Here is a 22,255-nt window from a genome sequence, read left to right as displayed (position 1 = left end):
TTGTTCCGTATTGTGCAACTTTGCTCCTTACTTTTTGCTATTTAAAATCAATAATTGCACTAAAGCTAGCCAAAGAAAATTGTGAAAGAAAATATTTTTTATTTTTTGTCTTTTGTTGCCTATTGAAATAATCACAAAACATAATCAAATTTATAATCTCTTTCTCCATTTTCACTCTAATTTCTTAAAACCTTTAAACTCACTTTTTTTTTTTCTTTAAATGTGTTCTTTGTTCAATTAACACTGTATCGTATTCCAGTTATTATAACTGACCAATTAAACTCCATTTTAATATGGATTTTTTTTTTTTGTGTAAAAAATATGTTTAAAGTAAATTTTTCGTTAATAGCATTTTCAAAGAATTTTTTTTTTTTTTTTTTTTTCAACAAACATGTAAAGCATTTTATTTTTGAATTGGCGTTGTTTATATCAATCATTTTATCATTTTGAAGTTTTTGAAACACTAAAATTCATAGAAAAAACCCCCATATTGGTTATATGTGAAAAAAACTCGTTTTACTCTTTCAGGAAACAATTACAAATTAAGTCGGAATATGTTTTACATACGTTGTAACTCTTAAATTCCTGGTCTACAGTGTCTTCAAACAACACATGTCCCTGTATCTCTGAAGCCATTCCTTTCAGGCTGCTCTATTTGTCAAATCATACCATGTCTTATCTAATAAGACCTTTCCATAAAGAACATCTTCTATAAAATAAATAATTTCATTATTTTTAATTAAAGAACAAATTTTTTATTCAAATCTAATGAACTCTTTAAATTTATGAAAATGCTCTTTATTTCAAGAAAGAGACTTAATGGGAGAGAGAATTCATAAATAAAATACATAAAAACTTAGTATTAATAAAATTAGATATAGAGTGAATTTGATTCTAGATGTGGAGAGCCAAACTCATCTTTAATTATATTTAAAAGATAAAAGTTATTGAAATTATTTTTATGGATAGACTCTTTATAATAAGAATTTGAGTCATATAAAGAGGCATTTAGAGATACTCTAGGGTCTGTTTGGGGGTTTTATGTAACGGTTATGAGGGTAAACCATCATAGTGGTTTGAAGGTAAACCACCGTAACGGTTTGAAGGGTTTTTAGTAGCATTTTAAAACATCCAATTTTGTGTTTGGGAGTTTTTTTTCAAAGGTTCTGACAGTTTTTAAATGATAAATTATAAATACCCATAAAAATACTCCAACTAAACATTTAATGAAGAGAAATACAAACAAAAAACAATTTGTTTCTTTCGCTTCTTCTCACACAAAACACAACAAACAAAGTTAAAACACTCTCTCTTTAGCTATATCCTCTGTTTTCTTTTGGTTTAGAAATCTTGTGCTTTAAATAATAACTTTGTTAGCTGAAATTAAGACTGAAAAAGCCATTAGTCTTTCATCCCCATTGCTTTAGAAAGAATTGTGTTTGTTGGATAATTATCATAATAGTCAACATCAATGAAACAAAGTCCTGTCCACCGACGCAAACTGTTAAACCAGTAAACCTCCTGTGCTGCATTTCGTGCTTTTTCTTTCACCTTACAACAAGCTAAACAATTTTTGCTTGCAATTCTAAACTTAATCCAATTTACAGCCGGCAGAATACGAGATCAAAAGAACAAAAGTTAACCTTTCAAACAAGTGTTATCATTTAAATGTGATTAAAAATAACCTATTGCAAATCTAGGACAAATCAAATAGAAGACAAATAATCCTTCCCTCATTAGAATGTCATGGTAAAACCAAACAAAAAATGAGAGAAAAGAGAGAACAAACCTTGTTGTGGGAATTGAAGAGTTGGAGAAGGAAGAATCAAACGAAGAGGCTCTAGACTTTGTTTTAGCAGCAAAGGGATTATTGTGGAAATGGGTTTTTTGGTAAAATTTTTAAATCAACCAAAACACCCCAATTTGGGGTGTTTTATAAAACCCTCCAAAAATACACTACACTGGTTGGAGGGGTTTAAACCGTAAAACCAACCATTAAAAATCTGACAAGTAATGGTTTTTAAACACCTCAAACAGTTAATTAAAAAACCTTAAAACCAGTGAAAAAAACTCCAAGCAGCACCTAAGTGAACGTAAATAAGTAGAAAGAAGAGTCATTTCATTTGGATTAACATATATATAATAATCATAACATAAAAGTGAAATAACAATTTTAAACATATTTATTCGAACCTAAGCACTACAATTGCTCTGGAAGTACTGTAAGTCTTGAAACTCGATTTACATCATAAATTCATTTCATTTCTAGTCATCATAATCATCAAACATCATTACCATCAATCATCATCAATTTTTAAATAGAAAAATCATCAAAAATCATTTAAACAGAAACACTATAATCATATATTAAAATTTCTCATTACTTGTTTTAACAGAAAATTCATGAATTTTAACTTTAAGCTCTAATACCATGTGTAAATAGTTTATATGACATTAAATTGCAAAATCTTTGAATTTCAAGTTTACATGTATAAAATATAATAAGTTCTGTTAATTAGAAAGAGATACCTTGGGATGATAATAGTTGATAATGATTTTTGTGATTAAGGACATTGGTTTTCTCTCTCCTTCTTATCTTAATTTTCCAAATTTTGTTTTGCTAAAATTGGGGATAAAGTAAGTTCTGACTTTCTTATAGGTAGAGGGATCAAGTTTCTAGGAAAAAATTTCCGTCAAATATACGTTCCATCAACGTGTGAACTCTTAAATAAATAATTAGTATCTCTTCATTATTACCATAATAATATTATTTATATTAATGAGCCATATATTTAATGACTATTATGGGTCACGTTTAGTTATCTTACGTCATTGGATTAGAATGATAGTCCAATGCCCACTCAAACTCTAGAAGCTGATGCTTTTCCACAACATCGATTTTCCACGGTGGTTTATGATGAGACCTTGGAAAAATCATTGCGTGATTTTTCCCTAAAACTTCCAGGAAAATATCAATGAACTAATAAATGGTTGCTTAAGGTTAAAGGTTTCGTTCAAGAAGTATTACACATATTTAGCTGCAAAATATAATAATTCATTAGCATTATTGTGCAAGCATTCAAGATGCAAGAAATGGTTTATTTTTAAGCTTTACAAGAACTATTCAACTATTCTTTATTATTCTCTCATAGCCACTTTTTATGATCTTGTTCGTGTGATCCCCCTATCACCTTTGTCCAAAAACTACAAATTATTCAGCTAATAGTCCATCGAATATAACCGCAAAAATCTCTTCAACTCCATTACTTCAAACGCTTCCGTCGAAAGTTATTCAATACCTCTTTGGAAATAACTGGATAGAGTTTATGGACAGTACATGGGCCTCACATATGTCCAAACTATGCTTGCATTAACGCATAAAAGTTGCGGCAGAAGATGCTGTCAAGCTTTGTCCAGGGAAAAACCGAAGCGGTTGTGGTGGAAGAAAGCTGTCAATTGCGTTACTCTAATGAAAATTTCTTAGGCAGATTGGACCTTACGGAAACTTCAACCAACACAAACCCCTAAATATATCGGAACCAGAAAGATATAGATCTGCTGTAAGAGTATTCTAAGAAATCTCACCGAGGAAGCAGCTTTTGATCCTTCAAACACGATGTATGTTACTGGAATGTGTCCTTTACAGATACGGATACCTATATGCTCTAGTTCAGTGCACTACAGATTTATCTGCTGATGATTGTAACAAATGCCTCCAGACTGCTATTGCAAATATTTCATCTTGCTGCTACTTTTCACTAGGAGCACGGCTTCTTAGTCGTGTTGCTATTTGAGGTACGAGTTATATGCCTTCTTGCAGGTGGATATGATGGCAGCAAAGCGAGTGGAAAGGTAAGGATGTTGAATGACATGAAAATTGTTTTCAATAGTGGTGCTGATGAATTAAAAAAGGGGTTTAAATTTTATGCACTCAAATGCAGGCAAGCAAAGGAAGAGATGGATGCTTATTGGCAATGTGTTGGTATTACTTACATTGTTGGCTCTCTTGCCTTTACTATCTACTGTATTGCAACAAAAAACCGGAGTCGGAAAAGTAAAGTGTGATGCTTGGAATGTTTTCTAAACAAAGTTTAAATTCTGTTTTTTTTGGGATCACCTTCTTTTCGGTTCATCATTTTTAATTATTTATGTGTTTCAGGGAAGGGTGAAGTTAATATGCAAGTTCAATATACTGGGTGACCACAATGGAACAGACTTTTATCAACAATTCAGGGGCAATTAGTGTCTAAAAGCTGACGAATTCTATATTAATCTGGCAACCATACAAGTAGCAACTAATAATTTTTCAGATGCAAATATGCTAGGACAAGGCGGTTTTGGTCCTGTTTACAGGTAATGCATAATAATATAAGTCTAAGAAGGAATACAAAAAATTTGAACCATGGAATTAGTCAAATTGAGATTGTTCAATTAATGGAAGGAAGTGGCTTTTTCAGGGGACTTTAGGTAATGGAAAGGAGTAGCAGTGAAAAGGCTTTCCAGCTGTTCTGCAGAGGTACTGAGGAATTCACAAATGAAGTGCTACTCATACTGAACTACAACACAAAAATCTGGTTAGGCTTCTTGGTTTCTGTATAGACGGGAGGAAAAGCTGCTTGTCTACGAATTTATGCCAACAGCAGCCTTGATGTAAACCTTTCGGTATGTGTTTTTTTTCCCTTTCTGTAAATTTACAGTTTGGCTCCTCATTCACTTTATGGAAACAATATTTAATTGGTAGATCCAAGAAAACGTGCTCAATTCAGTTGGAGAAACGTCTAATATTGTAAATGGAATTGCAAAGGGAATTCTTTATCTTCATGAAGATTCTAGACTCAGAATCATTCATAGGGACCTAAAAGCTAGCAATGGTGTGTTGGACCCTGACATGAATCCGAAGATATCAGACTTTGGAATGCTAGATCTTTGCAGGTAGTGAAGGAGAAGCTAATACTGCAAGAATATTGAAAATAGTAAGTAGTACTAATTAAACCTTCTAATTTTTTACCTAAAAAAATATTTGACATGTAAAAACCATGGACCAGTGAGAGTTGCTAATGCCTGACTGTTATTATTTTGTGGTAATGATTTTTGTTGGGGAATAGCGGTTACATGGCTCCAGAATATGCTATGGAGGGATTGTATTCAATTAAGTCTGATGTTTTTAGCTTTGGAGTGCTCCTGCTTGAGATTATTACCGGAAGGGGAACGCAGCCTTTCATAAACCAAAAAATGCTCCTAGTCCTACCATATGTAAATTTATTACCTGCAATTTACATCAATTAAGGTGTTACTACTGAAACATCGTTAACAATAAAACCAAAATGATATGCAGCATTGCAACATGGAATGAGGAAATGCATTGGTTAATGGATCCAGTAATGACTGCGACAAGTGATCTGAGAAGTTTAAGATACTTGAATATTGGTTTGCTGTGCGTTCAAGAGGATCCTTTTGACAGGCCGACAATGTCTTCTGTTGTTGTAATGCTGAAAGGGGAAAACATAACTCTTCGACAACCTGAAAGACCTGCCTTCTCAGTGGGAAGATTTACGGATGATTATCAAATGAAAGATAACAATAGCTCTTCTAATCGCTTAACAATTTCTGATATTTTGCCTAGGTGAAAGAGTAATTAGAGCCAAGTGCTTTAAAATGCACTAGTGCCTAGTCCAGTACATTATTATACATACTTTTATACTTTCCTGTAATGCCTCCGAGTGTTTGTAATTAGTGTAATTGTACTTAACATGTGAAATCCAAACTTACGAACTGAGATCATTTCAATTGTGGAACTCGGCTTCCAAGAGGCACTATCTATAATATCTCAAAGAAAGTTTCAGTGTCATCAGATTGTTTTAATTCTTCAAGCTTTCTTATCTAAAATATACAAATGAATTCTAATTAAGTTCTAAAACTCATTGCATATATAAAAAGGGAAAAGGAAAAAAAAAAATTCAAATTGGGCAGAAGACAATAAGATAATCCTGAAGTTGCTATCTTTAGGTCATGAATCAGGCGGAATATTCATCAACTAAAAAACCTCCTCTTATGTTTTAATATTCGATCATGACAAGAATCTTTTGTTTTTGAAAATGGAGTTGCAGATTGTAATGAAACAATGACGCCAGGATGGAGTTTGACCAATAATATGGACTATATCATGATACCACCAAACAATTGCCATCAATATCTATAATTTTCTACTTTACGGAGGAAATTGTTAATGTGGACCCGAGTCCCTGCAGGCAAGTATAGGCTGGCTCCTGGAAATTATTGTTTTTGTGGTCCCATTGTCATCTATAGCCAATGCGGACCCAGGATAGCAATTGCTGGTCCTGGCTTGCGAATTATTTACACCGCAGTGGATAATAGAGAGGGCGGGGTCAAATAATATGGACTATATCATGATACCGCGACCTACAAACGATCGAAACTAGTCGATAATTCATCGATCTGGTCTTTTTCGGCCAGATCTATAGTTAATCTGACCAGAAAATGCTAGATTTAGCCATCACTGATGGCCAGATCTGGACTTTTCCGGCCATCGACGGTCAAATATAGTCATAAATCTGGCTTGTTCTGGCCAGATCTGTAGTGCATCTGGCCAAAAAAGGCCATATCGATGCCCTACCCATCAGATCCGACCGGTCTACGTTGTAACGCCATTTTCCAACCAGATTCTGACGGTGGTGGCCGGAATCTGGCACTGTGGGTGAGTGGGGGTGTTTTTGTCATTTTATAAAATTTTTATATATTTGGGTGTTTAGTTAAATTAGCTAACCTAGGGGGTTTTTTGTAAATTTTTAAATTTTACCTCGTAATACTCCCTTATTCAACTACCCAATATTATTCCTAAAATCCTATCCAAAATAATAAAACAAACGAACCCATTGTTTTTGTGGTCCCATTGTCATTTATAGCCAATGCGAACTCAGGATAGTAATTGCTAGTCCTAGCTCGCGAATTATTTACACTGCAGTAGATAATAGAAAGCCCGTCCCCGTCCCCCGACTAAGGTGATTCTGCAGGGAAAAATCTCGGGGGGTTTTTTTCCCGCCTCATTCCCTGCATATGGGGAAAAAGCCCTGGACAGGGAAAAGTCCCCGAAATCAAAGTTTCATTTTTTTCCCTGATTTTCCATCCATCCAAACAACCTTTAACATAGAACAAGACTCCAAATCTGAAACCAGACCTAAACCCAAACCCAAATCCCAAACTACTTAAGAGTAGGACCCTAATTTCACCAACGTACCCCTACAACTTGAAAACAATGACATTTGTGTTGCTGATACTGTAGATGTTGGTGGAGGAGTCATATGGGGTGTTGGCGTTGGTGATGATGCCAATGAGGGAGTTGGTGTTTTAGCTGGCTTCGTAATTTAAGGCTTTGGGTTCTTGCTTGCATTTGAGGTTTGAGGTGGTGGTGTGAGCAAGAAGGGTTGTGGAGAGTCGGCTGTGGTGAGTGGCGACTGTGATGTGGGATTAGGGTTGGGGGTAGACAAAATGATATATATAGGGAAGGCAATTATGTAAATATATAAATATATAAGGGTAAGGTTGTAATTTAATAAATAATTAGATATTCTTCAATTTATTATTAAACCATAATAATTAATATATATTAATGAGCCAAATATAATTTAATGACAAATGGGTCACGTTTAGTTTTATCTTACGTCATTTGGATTAGAATGATAGTCCAATGCCACTCAACCTCGAAGCTGATGCTTTTCCACAACATCTGACTTTTCCACGGTGGTTTATGAATGAGACCTTTGAAAAATCATTGCGATGATTTTTCCCTAAACTTCCAGGAAAATATCAATGAACTAATAAATGGTTTGCTTAAGGTTAAAGGTTTCGTTCAAGAAGTATTACACATATTTAGCTGCAAAATAAGATAATTCATTAGCATTATTGGCAAGCATTTCAAGATGCAAGAAATGGTTCATTTCTTAAGCTTTACAAGAAACTATTCAACTACTTCTTTATTATTCTCTCATAGCCACTTTTTATGATTGTTCGTGCTGATCCTCCCTATCACCTTTGTCCAAAAACTACAAATTATTCAGCTATAGTCCATTACATATAACCGCAAAAATCTCTTCAACTCCATTACTTCAACGCTTCCGTCGCAAAGTTATTCAATACCTCTTCTGGAAATAACTCGGATAGAGTTTATGGACAGTACATGTGCCTCAAATTGTTCAAAACTATGCTTGCATTAACTGCATAAAAGTTGCGGAGAAGATGCTGTCAAGTTTGTCCAGGGAAAACCGAAGCGGTTGTGTGGGAAGAAGCTGTCAATTGCGTTACTCTAATGAAAATTCTTAGGCAGATTGGACCTTACAGGAAACTTCAACCAACACAACCCCTTAAATATATCGGAACCAGAAAGATATAGATGCTGCTGAAGAGGATTCTAAGAAATCTCACCGAGGAAGCAGCTTTGATCCTTCAACACAGATGTATGTTATGGAAATGTGTCCTTTACAGATACGGATACCTTATATGCTCTAGTTCAGTGCACTACAGATTTATCTGCTGATGATTGATACAAATGCTCCAGACTGCTATTGCAAATATTTCATCTTGCTGCTACTTTTCACTAGGAGCACGGGTCTTAGTCGTAGTTGCTATTTGAGGTACGAGTTATATGCTTCTATGCAGGTGTATCTGATGGCAGCAAAGCGAGTGGAAGGTAAGGATTGTTGACTGACATGAAAATTGTTTTCAAAGTGGTGCTTGATGAATTAAAAAAGGGGTTTTAAATTTTATGCTCAAATGCAGGCAAGCAAAGGAAGAGTGGAGTTTATTCTGGCAATTGTGTTGGTATTACTTACATTGTTGGCTCTCTTGCCTTTCACTATCTACTGTATTGCAACAAAAAACCGGAGTCGGAAAAGTAAAGTTGATGCTTGGAATGTTTCAAACAAAGTTAATATTCTGTTTTTTTTTTGGGATCACCTTTTTTCGGTTCATCATTTTTAATTATTTATGTGTTTCAGGGAAGGGTGAAGTTAATAGCAAGTTCAATATACTGGTGACCACAATGGAACAGACTTTTATCAAAATTTAGGGGACAATTAGTCGTCTAAAAGCGACGAATATCTATAATCTGGCAACCATACAAGTAGCAACTAATAATTTTTCAGATGCAAATATGCTAGGACAAGGCGGTTTTGGTCTGTTTACAAGGTAATAGCATATATAATATAAGTCTAAGAAAGGAATACAAAAAATTTGAACCATGGAATTAAGTCAAAATTGATAGATTGTTCAATTAATGGAAGGAAGTGGCTTTTCAGGGTACTTTAGGTAATGGAAAGGAAGTAGCAGTGAAAAGGCTTTCAGCTGTTCTGAGCAGGGTACTGAGGAATCACAAATGAAGTGCTACTCATACTGAAACTACAACACAAAAATCTGGTTAGGCTTCTTGGTTTCTGGATAGACGGAGAGGAAAAGCGCTTGTCTACGAATTTATGCCAAACAGCAGCCTTGATGTAAACCTTTTCGGTATGTTTTTTTTTCCCTTTCTGATAAATTCTTACAGTTTGGCTCCTCAATTCACTTTATGGAAACAATATTTAATTGGTAGATCCAAGAAAACGTGCTCAATTCAGTTGGAGAAAACGTCTTAATATTGTAAATGGAATTGCAAAGGAATTCTTTATCTATGAAGATCTAGACTCAGAATCATTCATAGGGACCTAAAAGCTAGCAATGTGTTGTTGGACCCTGACATGAATCCGAAGATATCAGACTTTGGAATGGCTAGAATCTTTGCAGGTAGTGAAGGAGAAGCTAATACTGCAAGAATATTTGGAACATAGTAAGTAGTACTAATTTAACCTTTAATTTTTTACTCTAAAAAATTATTTGACATGTAAAACACATGGACCATGTGAGAGTTGCTAATGCCTGACTTGTTATTATTTTGTGGTAATGATTTTGTTGGGGAATAGCGGTTACATGGCTCCAGAATATGTATGGAGGGATTGTATTCAATTAAGTCTGATGTTTTTAGCTTTGGGTGCTCCTGCTTGAGATATTACCGGAAGGAGGAACGCAGCCTTTCATAAACCAAAAAATGCTCCTAGTCTCCTACCATAGTAAATTTATTTACTCTGCAATTTACATAATTAAGGTGTTATACTGATAACATCGTTAACAATATAAACCAAAATGATAATGCAGGCATTGCAACAATGGAATGAAGGAAATGCATTGGCTTTAATGGATCCAGTACTGATGATAACAAGTGTTTTTTTTTTTTTTTTTCAAACAAACATGTTAAATGCATTTTTATTTTTTGAATTGGCGTTGTTTATATCAATCATTTTATCATTTTGAAGTTTTAGAAACACTAACTAAATTCATAGAAAAACACCCCATATTGGTTATTAATGTGAAATAAACTCGTATTTTACTCTTTCAAGGAAACCATTTACAAATTTAAGTCTGGAATATGTTTTACATACGTTGTAACTCTTAAATTCCTGGTCTTACAGTGTCTTCCAAACAACACATGTCCCTGTATCTCAATTAGAAGCCATTCCTTTCAGGCTGCTCTATTTTGTCAAATCATACCATGTCTTATCTAATAAGACCTTTCCAATAAAGAACATCTTCTATATAAATAAATAATATTTTCATTAATTTTTAAATATAAAGAACAAATTTTTTATTCAAATCTAATGAACTCTTTAAATTTAATGAAAATGCTCTTTATTTTCAAGAAAGAGACTTAATGGGAGAGAGAATTCATAAATAAAATACATAAAAACTTATAGTTTATTAATTAAAATTAGATATAGAGTGAAATTTGATTCTCTAGATGTGGAGAGCCAAACTCACTCTTTAATTTATATTTAAAAGATAAAAAGTATATTGAACTCTTATTTTTATGGATAGACTCTTTATAATAAAGAATTTGAGTCATATAAAGAGTCATTTAGAGATACTCTAAGGGTCTGTTTGGGAGTTTTATGGTAACGGTTATGAGGGTAAACCATCATAGTGGTTTTGAAGGTAAACCACCGTAACGGTTTTGAAGGGTTTTTAGTAGCAGTTTTTAAAACATCCAATTTGTGTTTGGGAGTTTATTTTTCAACGGTTCTGACAGTTTTTTAAATGATAAATTTACATAAATACCCATAAAAATACTCCAACTTAAACATTTAAATGAAGAGAAATACAAATCAATAAATTACAATATTGTCTATCTTTCGCTTTCTTCACACAAACACAACCAAACAAAGTTAAAACACTCTCTCTTTAGCTATATCCTCTGTTTTCTTTTGGTTTAGAAATCTATGTGCTTTAAATAATAACTTTGTTAGCTGAAATTAAGACTTGAAAAAGCCATTAGTCTCCTTCATCCCCATTGCTTTTAGAAAGAATTTGTTTTGTTGGATAATTATCATAATAGATCAACATTCAATGAAACAAAGTCCTGTCCACCGACGCAAACTGTTAAACCAGTAAACCTCCTGTTGCTTATCACGTGCTTCTTTGTCCTTTTCACCTTCAACAAGCTAAACAATTTTTGCTTGCAATTCTAAACTTAATCCAATTATACAGCCGGCAGAATACGAGATCAAAAGAACAAAAAGTATAACCTTTCAAACAAGTGGTAATTCATCTCAAATGTGATTAATAAAATAACCTATTGCAAATCTAGGACAAATCAATTAAGAAGAACAAATAATCCTTCCCTCATTTAAGCATGTCATGGTAAACCCAAACAAAAAATGAGAGAAAAAGAGAGAAACAAACCTTGTTGTGGGAATTGAAGAAGTTGGAGAAGGAAGAATCAAACGAAGAGGCTCTATGACTTTTGTTTTAGCAGCAAAGGGATTATTGTGGAAATGGGTTTTTTTGGGATAAAATTTTTAAATCAACCAAAACACCCCAATTTGGGGTGTTTTATAAACCCCTCAAAAATACACTACACTGGTTTTGGAGGGTTTAAACCAGTTAAAACCAACCCATTAAAAATCTGACAAGTAATGGTTTTTAAACACCTCAAAACCAGTTTAATTAAAAAACCTTAAAACCAGTGAAAAAAACTCTCAAGCAGACCCTAAGTGAACGTAAATAAGTAGAAAGAAGAGTCATTTCATTTGGATTAACATATATATAATAATCATTAACATAAAAGTGAAATAACAATTTTTAAACATATTTATTCGAACCTAAGCACTACAATCTTGCTTCTGGAAGTACTGTAAGTCTTGAACTCGATTTAACTCTCATAAATTCATTTCATTTTCTAGTCATCATTAATCATCAAACATCATTACTCATCAATCATCATCAATTTTTAAATAGAAAAATCATCCAAAAATCATATTTAAACAGAAACACTATAATCATATATAAAATTCTCATTACTTGTTTTAACAAGAAAATTCATGAATTTTAAACTTTAAGCTCTAATACCATGTGTAAATAAGTTTATATGAAACATTAAATTGCAAAATCTTTGAATTTCAAGAATTTTACATGTTATAAAATAATAATAAGTTCTGTTAATTAGAAAAGAGATACCTTGAGGGATGATAATAGTTGATAATGATTTTTGTGATTAAGGACATTGGTTTCTCTCTCCTTTCTTATCTTTAATTTTCCAAAATTTTGTTTTGCTAAAATTGATGGATAAAGTAAGTTCTGACTTTCTTTAATAGGTAGAGAGGATCAAGTTTCTAGGAAATAAATTTCCGTCAAATATACGTTCCATCAACGTGTGTAACTCTTAAATAAATAATTAGATATTCTTCAATTTATTATTAAACCATAATAATATTATTTATATATTAATGAGCCAAATATAATTTAATGACATATTAATGGGTCACGTTTAGTTTTATCTTACGTCATTTGGATTAGAATGATAGTCCAATGCCCACTCAAACTCTAGAAGCTGATGCTTTTCCACAACATCTGACTTTTCCACGGTGGTTTATGAATGAGACCTTTGGAAAAATCATTGCGATGATTTTTCCCTAAAACTTCCAGGAAAATATCAATGAACTAATAAATGGTTTGCTTAAGGTTAAAGGTTTCGTTCAAGAAGTATTACACATATTTAGCTGCAAAATATAGATAATTCATTAGCATTATTGTGCAAGCATTTCAAGATGCAAGAAATGGTTCATTTCTTAAGCTTTACAAGAACTATTCAACTACTTCTTTATTATTCTCTCATAGCCACTTTTTATGATCTTGTTCGTACTGATCCTCCCTATCACCTTTGTCCAAAAACTACAAATTATTCAGCTAATAGTCCATTCGAATATAACCGCAAAAATCTCTTCAACTCCATTACTTCAAACGCTTCCGTCGCAAAGTTATTCAATACCTCTTCTGGAAATAACTCGGATAGAGTTTATGGACAGTACATGTGCCTCAACTATGTTCAAAACTATGCTTGCATTAACTGCATAAAAGTTGCGGCAGAAGATGCTGTCAAGCTTTGTCCAGGGAAAACCGAAGCGGTTGTGTGGGAAGAAAGCTGTCAATTGCGTTACTCTAATGAAAATTTCTTAGGCAGATTGGACCTTACAGGAAACTTCAACCAACACAACCCCTTAAATATATCGGAACCAGAAAGATATAGATCTGCTGTGAAGAGTATTCTAAGAAATCTCACCGAGGAAGCAGCTTTTGATCCTTCAACACAGATGTATGTTACTGGAAATGTGTCCTTTACAGATACGGATACCTTATATGCTCTAGTTCAGTGCACTACAGATTTATCTGCTGATGATTGTAACAAACGCCTCCAGACTACTATTGCAAATATTTCATCTTGCTGCTACTTTTCACTAGGAGCACGGCTTTTTAGTCGTAGTTGCTATTTGAGGTACGAGTTATATGCCTTCTATGCAGGTGTATCTGATGGCAGCAAAGCGAGTGGGAAAGGTAAGGACTGTTGACTGACATGAAAATTGTTTTCAATAGTGGTGCTTGATGAATTAAAAAAGGGGTTTTAAATTTTATGCACTCAAATGCAGGCAAGCAAAGGAAGAGATGGATGCTTATTCTGGCAATTGTGTTGGTATTACTTATATTGTTGGCTCTCTTGCCTTTCACTATCTACTGTATTGCAACAAAAAACCGGAGTCGGAAAAGAAAAGTTGATGCTTGGAATGTTTTCTAAACAAAGTTTAATATTCTGTTTTCTTTTTGGGATCACCTTCTTTTCGGTTCATCATTTTTAATTATTTATGTGTTTCAGGGAAGGGTGAAGTTAATATGCAAGTTCAATATACTGGTGACCACAATGGAACAGACTTTTATCAACATATTCAGGGGACAATTAGTCGTCTAAAAGCTGACGAATTCTATATTAATCTGGAAACCATACAAGTAGCAACTAATAATTTTTCAGATGCAAATATGCTAGGACAAGGCGGTTTTGGTCCTGTTTACAAGGTAATAGCATATATAATATAAGTCTAAGAAAGGAATACAAAAAATTTGAACCATGGAATTAAGTCGAAATTGATAGATTGTTCAATTAATGGAAGGAAGTGGCTTTTTCAGGGTACTTTAGGTAATGGAAAGGAAGTAGCAGTGAAAAGGCTTTCCAGCTGTTCTGAGCCGGGTACTGAGGAATTCACAAATGAAGTGCTACTCATACTGAAACTACAACACAAAAATCTGGTTAGGCTTCTTGGTTTTTGTATAGACGGAGAAGAAAAGCTGCTTGTCTTCGAATTTATGCCACACAGCAGCCTTGATGTAAACCTTTTCGGTATGTTTTTTTTTCCCTTTCTGATAAATTCTTACAGTTTGGCTCATTTATGGAAACAATATTTAATTGGTAGATCCAAGAAAACGTGCTCAATTCAGTTCGAGAAAACGTCTTAATATTGTAAATGGAATTGCAAAGGGAATTCTTTATCTTCATGAAGATTCTAGACTCAGAATCATTCATAGGGACCTAAAAGCTAGCAATGTGTTGTTGGACCCTGACATGAATCCGAAGATATCAGACTTTGGAATGGCTAGAATCTTTGCAGGTAGTGAAGGAGAAGCTAATACTGCAAGAATATTTGGAACATAGTAAGTAGTACTAATTAAACCTTTCTAATTTTTTACTCTAAAAAATTATTTGACATGTAAAAACACATGGACCATGTGAGAGTTGCTAATGCCTGACTTATTATTATTTTGTGATAATGATTTTTGTTGGGGAATAGCGGTTACATGGCTCCAGAATATGCTATGGAGGGATTGTATTCAATTAAGTCTGATGTTTTTAGCTTTGGAGTGCTTGTGCTTGAGATTATTACCCGAAGGAGGAACGCAGCCTTTCATAAACCAAAAAATGCTCCTAGTCTCCTACCATATGTATATTTATTTACTCTGCAATTTACATCAATTAAGGTGTTACTACTGATAACATCGTTAACAATATAAACCAAAATGATAATGCAGGCATTGCAACAATGGACACTACAAGAAAAATGACCTACAGTAACATGCAAAAAGTGTTACCGTAGGTGATTGATAGCATTTATAAGGATGCTATGACAGCCTATGTTACTAAAAAGTAGACATTGGTAACACTTTTTGCATGTTACTAATCATTTCAGTAACTGCAATAAAATGCTGTTGTTAAATATATTGTAGCACTTATTCGTAGTTACAAATAATTTTTGGTAACACTATATAAATGCTATAAATAAGTTTTCTGTAACATTCTCAAAATGCTATAAATAAGTTTTTTGTAACATTCTCAAAATGCTATAAATAAGTTTTTTGTAACATTCTTAACCTATTACAGTTTAGTTTTTTGTAACATTCTTAAAATGTTATAATTAATGTTGTAGATTGATTTTTCTTAACATTGGTAAAATGCTACAAAAGAGTTTTTAATAACATGTTAAAAGTGCTACCAAAGTATCATTCATTGCATTTTATAAATGTTACAAAATTATTTTTCATAACATTAGGAAAGTGCTATCAATGTATATGTTATAGCATATATTAAAAATACAAATCATAAACAATGATACATTAATTTTTCAAACATTTCATTGATGGTGAACCTCCATATACAAAAAGTTTGCATATATGCCTAATAAATAGGCATCCAACATCCTTTACATCCATGCAATCTAATACCTAGATGATTGGAAAATTAACTATGAACAATAGTTAATACTTCTCAATCATTCAAAAAATTCTAACAAAAACCACCATGAAAATTCTGCTTAGTTTCCTTGCCGGTTGCTTCTCTGTGGCATCACTTGTCTTGCCCGCTACACTGTGCTTTGAACTGTTTTCAAAGCCAGTGTTAGTGATATTGATTTCACATGTAATTGGTACTTCAACCAAAACTTCACTAAAAAATGCACAAATCTCCCCCTAGGAACACTAGAAGTAACTTTGTCATGGCCTGAACCAATTGGATTCTGTTTCACATCAGATGGCTGGTCGTTTTGTTCTCTATCCTGTCCAGTGGATAAACTGAAGTAGTGGATAACAGTTTATTAAAATTTAATTGGCACAATTTGACATTGAAAATGGGCAAGTAATGGGTATCAACAAGCATTTACCAAGATCCTAAAGGAGGGAAACCATTAGGAGTAAATGAGTCACCTTTTCCAACAATCTTTTTTGATGCTGAATAGTTTTGGTCATGTAATCCTACATCTGAAATTGCATTGAGGGGCAAGATGAGCTTTAAACCCTCAACCGACAAACCAGAATAAGAATCACACCCCAACATTACCCCTTAACCCCACCAAAACATTACAATGGAAAACTCTTAGTACATAGTAAAATCAATAAATGGTCCATACAAATTAAAACAGGTGGGTTTTTAAGTCTTACCTTGAGCAGTTTCACTTATTTTAGAGTCACACAGTTGTGTAGTCCCATTTGTATCCTTAATGCCATCAACATTGGCAGTACCAGCATCACTAAGACATAAAATTACAGAAGAGAAATGACAATTAACCTTGCCAAACACTAGAGTATAGATATGCAGGATTAATTTCAAAACCACTAAAACTAACTAAAGTACTTTAAAGCTACGCCCTCAGGCCTTTTGGATCATCAATGGACACTAGAGAGATTAAATTTCAAAGTGAAGAGTTCTATTACTTACCATACTTGATTAGTATCTTTTATTTTTTTGGTCATTCAATCATATTCCATTGGTAAATTTGTAACGAATTCATCATATGTACAAAGAATTATTAAGAAGCATAGCATATAACACAGATACTTGCAAAAGTATCCATGTTAGTACCATGCAATTTTGCAAGCTTCTCAAAATAATTGGTAAGTTGGATGCAAATTATAGCCTTTTTAGGAGGTGGGGATGGCTGGGGAGTTGGTTGTTCAACATTCTGAATTAAACCACAAACAAAATCCAAGTACTAGTCTTAAAGAAAAAAAAAATGCATCAAGAAACTTACAAGCTCATGAAACACAAAACAGGAGAAAAGGAAAATTGAAATGACAGTTACGGAAATTTGCATGATGATACTGCTGATTGGGGGGAAAATAAAAACCAACCTTTGTAATACAGTGTTGAACTCTTCTGGTGGTTAAAGTTTCTGTTCAGAGCTTGGTCTCCCTTCTGTGCAACCAAATAAACAAAATTAGGCGAATTTCGTTAGTGCGGAAAAATACTGGAGGAAAAAAATTAGCCAAAAAAATAAGTGCATGTAAATATATTGTAGGTTCTATTCATATAAAGAATATCTACTTCGATTGTTCCCACACATAACTCCTTTTCCCCACAAAACTGAGCCATTGGGTAATAGATGGTTATATCAACCATTTCACATAATCTTATCCTATAATAAAGCGGCACATCCTTATGCCAGAAATAGAGCCCATATTTGATAAGGTTTACAAGATGCACCTCTAGTTTCCTCCATGGTTTGGACATCTTCCAAGTCCTTTGTGTGAAGCCGAAGAAAAATGTTAAAGGCATCAGATTACTGAAATTTTATCGTATGTAAACAAGTAAAGATAATATTAAGACAAAAGCATAAGAAACGACATCCTCCCCTGTTACCTTGTTTTGTTCAGAAATGAAACTAGCTCGATTTGGTGACAAAGGTTCACTTTGCGACCTGTCTTGAGTCACCTGTGAAACTGAAGGGGCAAAAATTGAGGTTTCATGTCTTAGAATATCTACATTATAATTTCTCTAGATTCTGAAAAGTAAAATAAGTTCAAAATCAGACAATTTATCCTGCTATTGTTGACAATAAATCTATAAAAACAAAAAATCTATAAGTTCAAAATCATCTTTTAAAGAATTTTCCCTCCCAGTTTCGTTCAAAATATCTTCAATAACTTAAACTTCCAGATTAAAATTTACTTTAATTCCTTGTTCTACATTTTCTAGCAATTGAACAAAACCCAATTCACATTGCAATACAAAAGTGAATCAATTTATTGATTTTAATATGCAATATCCATTTACTTTTCTCAATGCATATTATGTAATTTGTAAACAACCAAGAAAAAAGTTTGAATCAGTCACCTTCTATAGAATCCTTTCATTTTTTCATTTAACATTCCCTCAAATCCAATAGCCAAAACACCCATCCCAACTGGAAGGTTCCCGGAAAACTCCAACAACAAAACCTCGTCATCTTCCAGCAACTCAATTTTCGTGGGCTCGAACTCCTGTTTAAAAATCCATTCAGTCATTAAACTATCAACATCTAAATATTCGTTTATCAAAACATCACATTTAAAAAAAAAAAAAAAAAAAAAAAAAAAAAAAAAGAACAGAAATTTCAATATCTCATGTTAAAGTTGAGTTTGATAGCTGAAAAACCCCAGACAAAACAGCCTGCAAATCAAAGAAATTTTGAGAAAGAAAAAAGTACAACATTGTTGCACATGAACATGTCGACGAAGTGTCTGATTTCATCTCAAATCTGCCCAGAGAGTGCTTGGCTTGCATTTTCCAGTCTCTTAGCTCCGGTGATCGCAAAAGATGCTCTCTAGTATGTCGTCGCTTGCTCAGAATCAAGGGACAAAGTCGTCACCATCTCTCTCTCAATGCCAAATCAAATCTCAAATGTGACCATAGATCCGTCGGCACTGGGGATGATGCACTTGTTTTAATATCTCTCAAGTGTCGAAACCTCAGGCGCTTGAAGCTCCAAGCTTGCCGAGAGCTGACCAATGTTGGAATGTTAGTGTTTGCTAATCACAAGAAGAAGAAGATAGATTGATTAAACCCTAAAACCTTTTGCCCTAATCGCAACGAGAAGAAGATTGAGAAGAACAAAGCAATTAGACGAATTCCAACGAGAAGAAGATTGAGAAGAAAAGAGCAATTAGAAGATTGATTGAGAATATTTGAGAAGAAGATTGATTGTTGCAAAATGGGTTTTCAGCAGCAAGGTTTTGTCGCAAAATGGGTGGGAAATTCTTTTTCTAGGGAAACAAACAAGGGTTAAGAAAGGAAAAGGCAAACTCTGGAACTCAAACTAAAGAATTGTCTTCGATGTGAATGAGTTATGAGGGTATTAGCTAGGAAATTTTGGGAAACTTTGAGTTGGCGGTATTAAGTGTTATTTTGCCGGTTAATATTTGAGTATATGTAAAACATTGTTGGATCCCTACATGAATGAAAAGTGACAAAATAGACCCAAAATAAGTTGGTTTGACCCCTAAACAATAAAAATGAGACAAAATCAACCTCATTTCATGTTGGCGGAAATGATATTTTTTTTCCCGGTAAATAATTGGGTTTATGGTAACACTTATAAAATATTACTGTATTTTGATTATATGGTAACAGTATAAAAAAGCTACTATATTATTAGGTCTATTGTAACACTTTAAAAATGCTACTGTAGTTCCTATATTAGTAACATTTTACAAAAAAGAGCTACCATTGATATAAATTGTGTTATAAAAAGTTAAAGTGTTACATATAAAAATTGTTGTTGTAACATTTTAACATTAAGTGTTACCATAGATAGTCTATAGTAACATTTTAAGGAAAAGTGCTACTGTCCAGTGTTACCGTATGTCATTTTTGTTGTAGTAGCTAGGAATGAAGGAAATGCATTGGCTTTAATGGATCCAGTACTGACTGATACAAACGATCCTGATGAATTTTTAAGATACTTGAATATTGGTTTGCTGTGCGTTCAAGAGGATCCTTTTGACAGGCCGACAATGTCTTCTGTTGTTGTAATGCTGAAAGGGGAAAACATAACTCTTCGACAACCTGAAAGACCTGCCCTCTTAGTGGGAAGATTTACGGATGATTATCAAATGAAAGATAACAATCGCTCTTCTAATCGCTTAACAATTTCTGATATTTTGCCTAGGTGAAAGAGTAATTAGAGCCAAGTGCTTTAAAATGCACTAGTGCCTAGTCCAGTACATTATTATACATACTTTTATACTTTCCTGTAATGCCTCCGAGTGTAATTAGCGTAACATGTGAAATCCAAACTTACGAACTGAGATCATTTCAATTGTGGAACTCGGCTTCCAAGAGGCACTATCTATAATATCTCAAAGAAAGTTTCAGTGTCATCAGACTGTTTTAATTCTTTAAGCTTTCTTATCTAAAATATACAAATGAATTCTAATTAAGTTCTAAAACTCATTGCATATATAAAAAGGGAAAAGGAAAAAAAAAAATTCAAATTGGGTAGAAGACAATAAGATAATCCTGAAGTTGCTATCTTTGGGTCATGAATCATGCGGAATATTCATCAACTAAAAAACCTCCTCTTATGTTTTAATATTCGATCATGACAAGAATCTTTTGTTTTTGAAAATGGAGTTGCAGATTGTAATGAAACAATGACGCCAGGATGGAGTTTGACCAATAATATGGACTATANGTGCGGAAAAATACTGGAGGAAAAAAATTAGCCAAAAAAAAAAAAACACATGTAAATATATTCTAGGTTCTAATCATATAAAGAATATCTATTTCAATTGTTCCCACACAGAACTCCTTTTCCCCCACAAAACTGAGCCATTAGGTAACAAATGGTTATATCAACCAATTTACACAATATTATCCTATAATAAAGCGGCACTTCCTTATGCCAGGAATAGAGCCCATATTTGATAAGGTTTACAAGATGCACCTCTAGTTTCCTCAGTGGTTTGGACATCTTCCAAGTCCTTCGTGTGAAGCTGAAGAAAAATGTTAAAGACATCAGATTACTGAAATTTTATTGTACGTAAACAAGTAAAGATAATGATAAGACAAAAGCGTAAGACACAGCATCCTCCCCTGTTACCTTGTTTTGTTCAGAAATAAAACTAGCTTGATTTGGTGGCAAAGGTTCACTTTGTAACAAGTCTTGAGTCACCTGTGAAACTGAAGGGGCAAAAATTAAGGTTTCATGTCTTAGATTATCTACATTATAATTTCTCTAGATTCTGAGAAATAAATTTAAAATCAGACCATTTACCCTGCTATTGTTGAAAAAAATTCTATAAATACCAAGTTTACACTAAAACGGGGAAAAATATCACACCTGGTAAGCCATATGAAGTAGTTACTCCTGTGACCAAGTTTAAAGATGCATCTACTGATTTTGTAGAATTGAGTACTTTGTCTATCGTGGTAGCTTCTACCTTGTCAGCCACTGTGGACTTAACGGCACTTCTATTCTCTGAAGTAAGTGCAGACAAATCGATTTGTGATGACGGTAGAGTCCTTAGCATCTCTTCTGTTGCTTTGGATCTCACTTTTCGTAACTCCTCTGTGATATCCCATGAACCAGAGGCAGGAGAATCCCATTTTACCTACATTTATTTTCAGAACAATATAAAAATAAAAATAGTCAGCATGTAGGAAGGAAAAACAACGTCAGATCTACATTTTTCATTAGTGTTTTCCCCAATCAGAGAAAAAAAAAAAAAAAATTAAGATTAATAAAGAATACCAGATAACTTGGCTTAGTCAAAGGACTTCAATTATTCATTTATTTATCTGTTCTTTTTGGGTAAAAAAATTTCAATTCTGAAATGGTAATTAACAACAATTCATATTTGCCACACATATGTAACTTCAAATACTACAGTACATTGTCGTAGGACCCTAGCCCAACATCATTTCAACAAATTCAGGAAGTAGATAACAGGTTTAATCATATAACCAGCTTTCTCAAAAATTGCAATCACCCTAGCATCTATCAGTAAATAAATTTAAACCTTTTAAGTTTATTCCAATGATTTCAACGTCTTCCTAGCATCCTGAAATTCACATAAATGAATTCTG

At 33.5% G+C, this 22,255-nt stretch overlaps 2 protein-coding genes and 2 pseudogenes across 2 annotated transcripts; 3 read left to right on the top strand and 1 right to left on the bottom strand.

The window, feature by feature from the left end:
• Positions 1 to 3,616: 3,616 nt before the first annotated feature.
• On the top strand, positions 3,617 to 5,627 carry LOC116128961 (annotated as a pseudogene).
• A 2,780-nt stretch (positions 5,628 to 8,407) lies between these two features.
• Positions 8,408 to 10,085, top strand: LOC116128949 (annotated as a pseudogene).
• A 3,069-nt stretch (positions 10,086 to 13,154) lies between these two features.
• On the top strand, positions 13,155 to 20,340 carry LOC116128941 (putative receptor-like protein kinase At4g00960). Its single transcript, XM_031414697.1, is given in 8 exon segments — positions 13,155 to 13,929; positions 14,022 to 14,108; positions 14,246 to 14,442; positions 14,554 to 14,764; positions 14,838 to 15,075; positions 15,213 to 15,365; positions 16,047 to 16,058; positions 20,055 to 20,340. Coding segments are annotated over 8 exon segments (1,959 nt in total).
• On the bottom strand, positions 16,050 to 19,534 carry LOC116129010. Its single transcript, XM_031414746.1, has 6 exons — positions 18,524 to 19,534; positions 18,050 to 18,129; positions 17,894 to 17,942; positions 17,542 to 17,605; positions 16,575 to 16,671; positions 16,050 to 16,485 (listed from the first exon to the last, which is right to left on the bottom strand). The coding sequence occupies exons 3-6, from the start codon at positions 17,918 to 17,920 to the stop codon at positions 16,278 to 16,280; spliced, it is 396 nt and encodes a 131-aa protein (XP_031270606.1). The 5' UTR covers positions 17,921 to 17,942; positions 18,050 to 18,129; positions 18,524 to 19,534; the 3' UTR covers positions 16,050 to 16,277.
• Positions 20,341 to 22,255: the final 1,915 nt, after the last annotated feature.

The sequence above is a fragment of the Pistacia vera genome, unplaced genomic scaffold (assembly GCF_008641045.1).
Source record: "Pistacia vera cultivar Batoury unplaced genomic scaffold, PisVer_v2 Contig1056, whole genome shotgun sequence".
NCBI lineage: Eukaryota > Viridiplantae > Streptophyta > Magnoliopsida > Sapindales > Anacardiaceae > Pistacia > Pistacia vera.
This window is presented reverse-complemented; position numbering and strand designations above follow the sequence as displayed.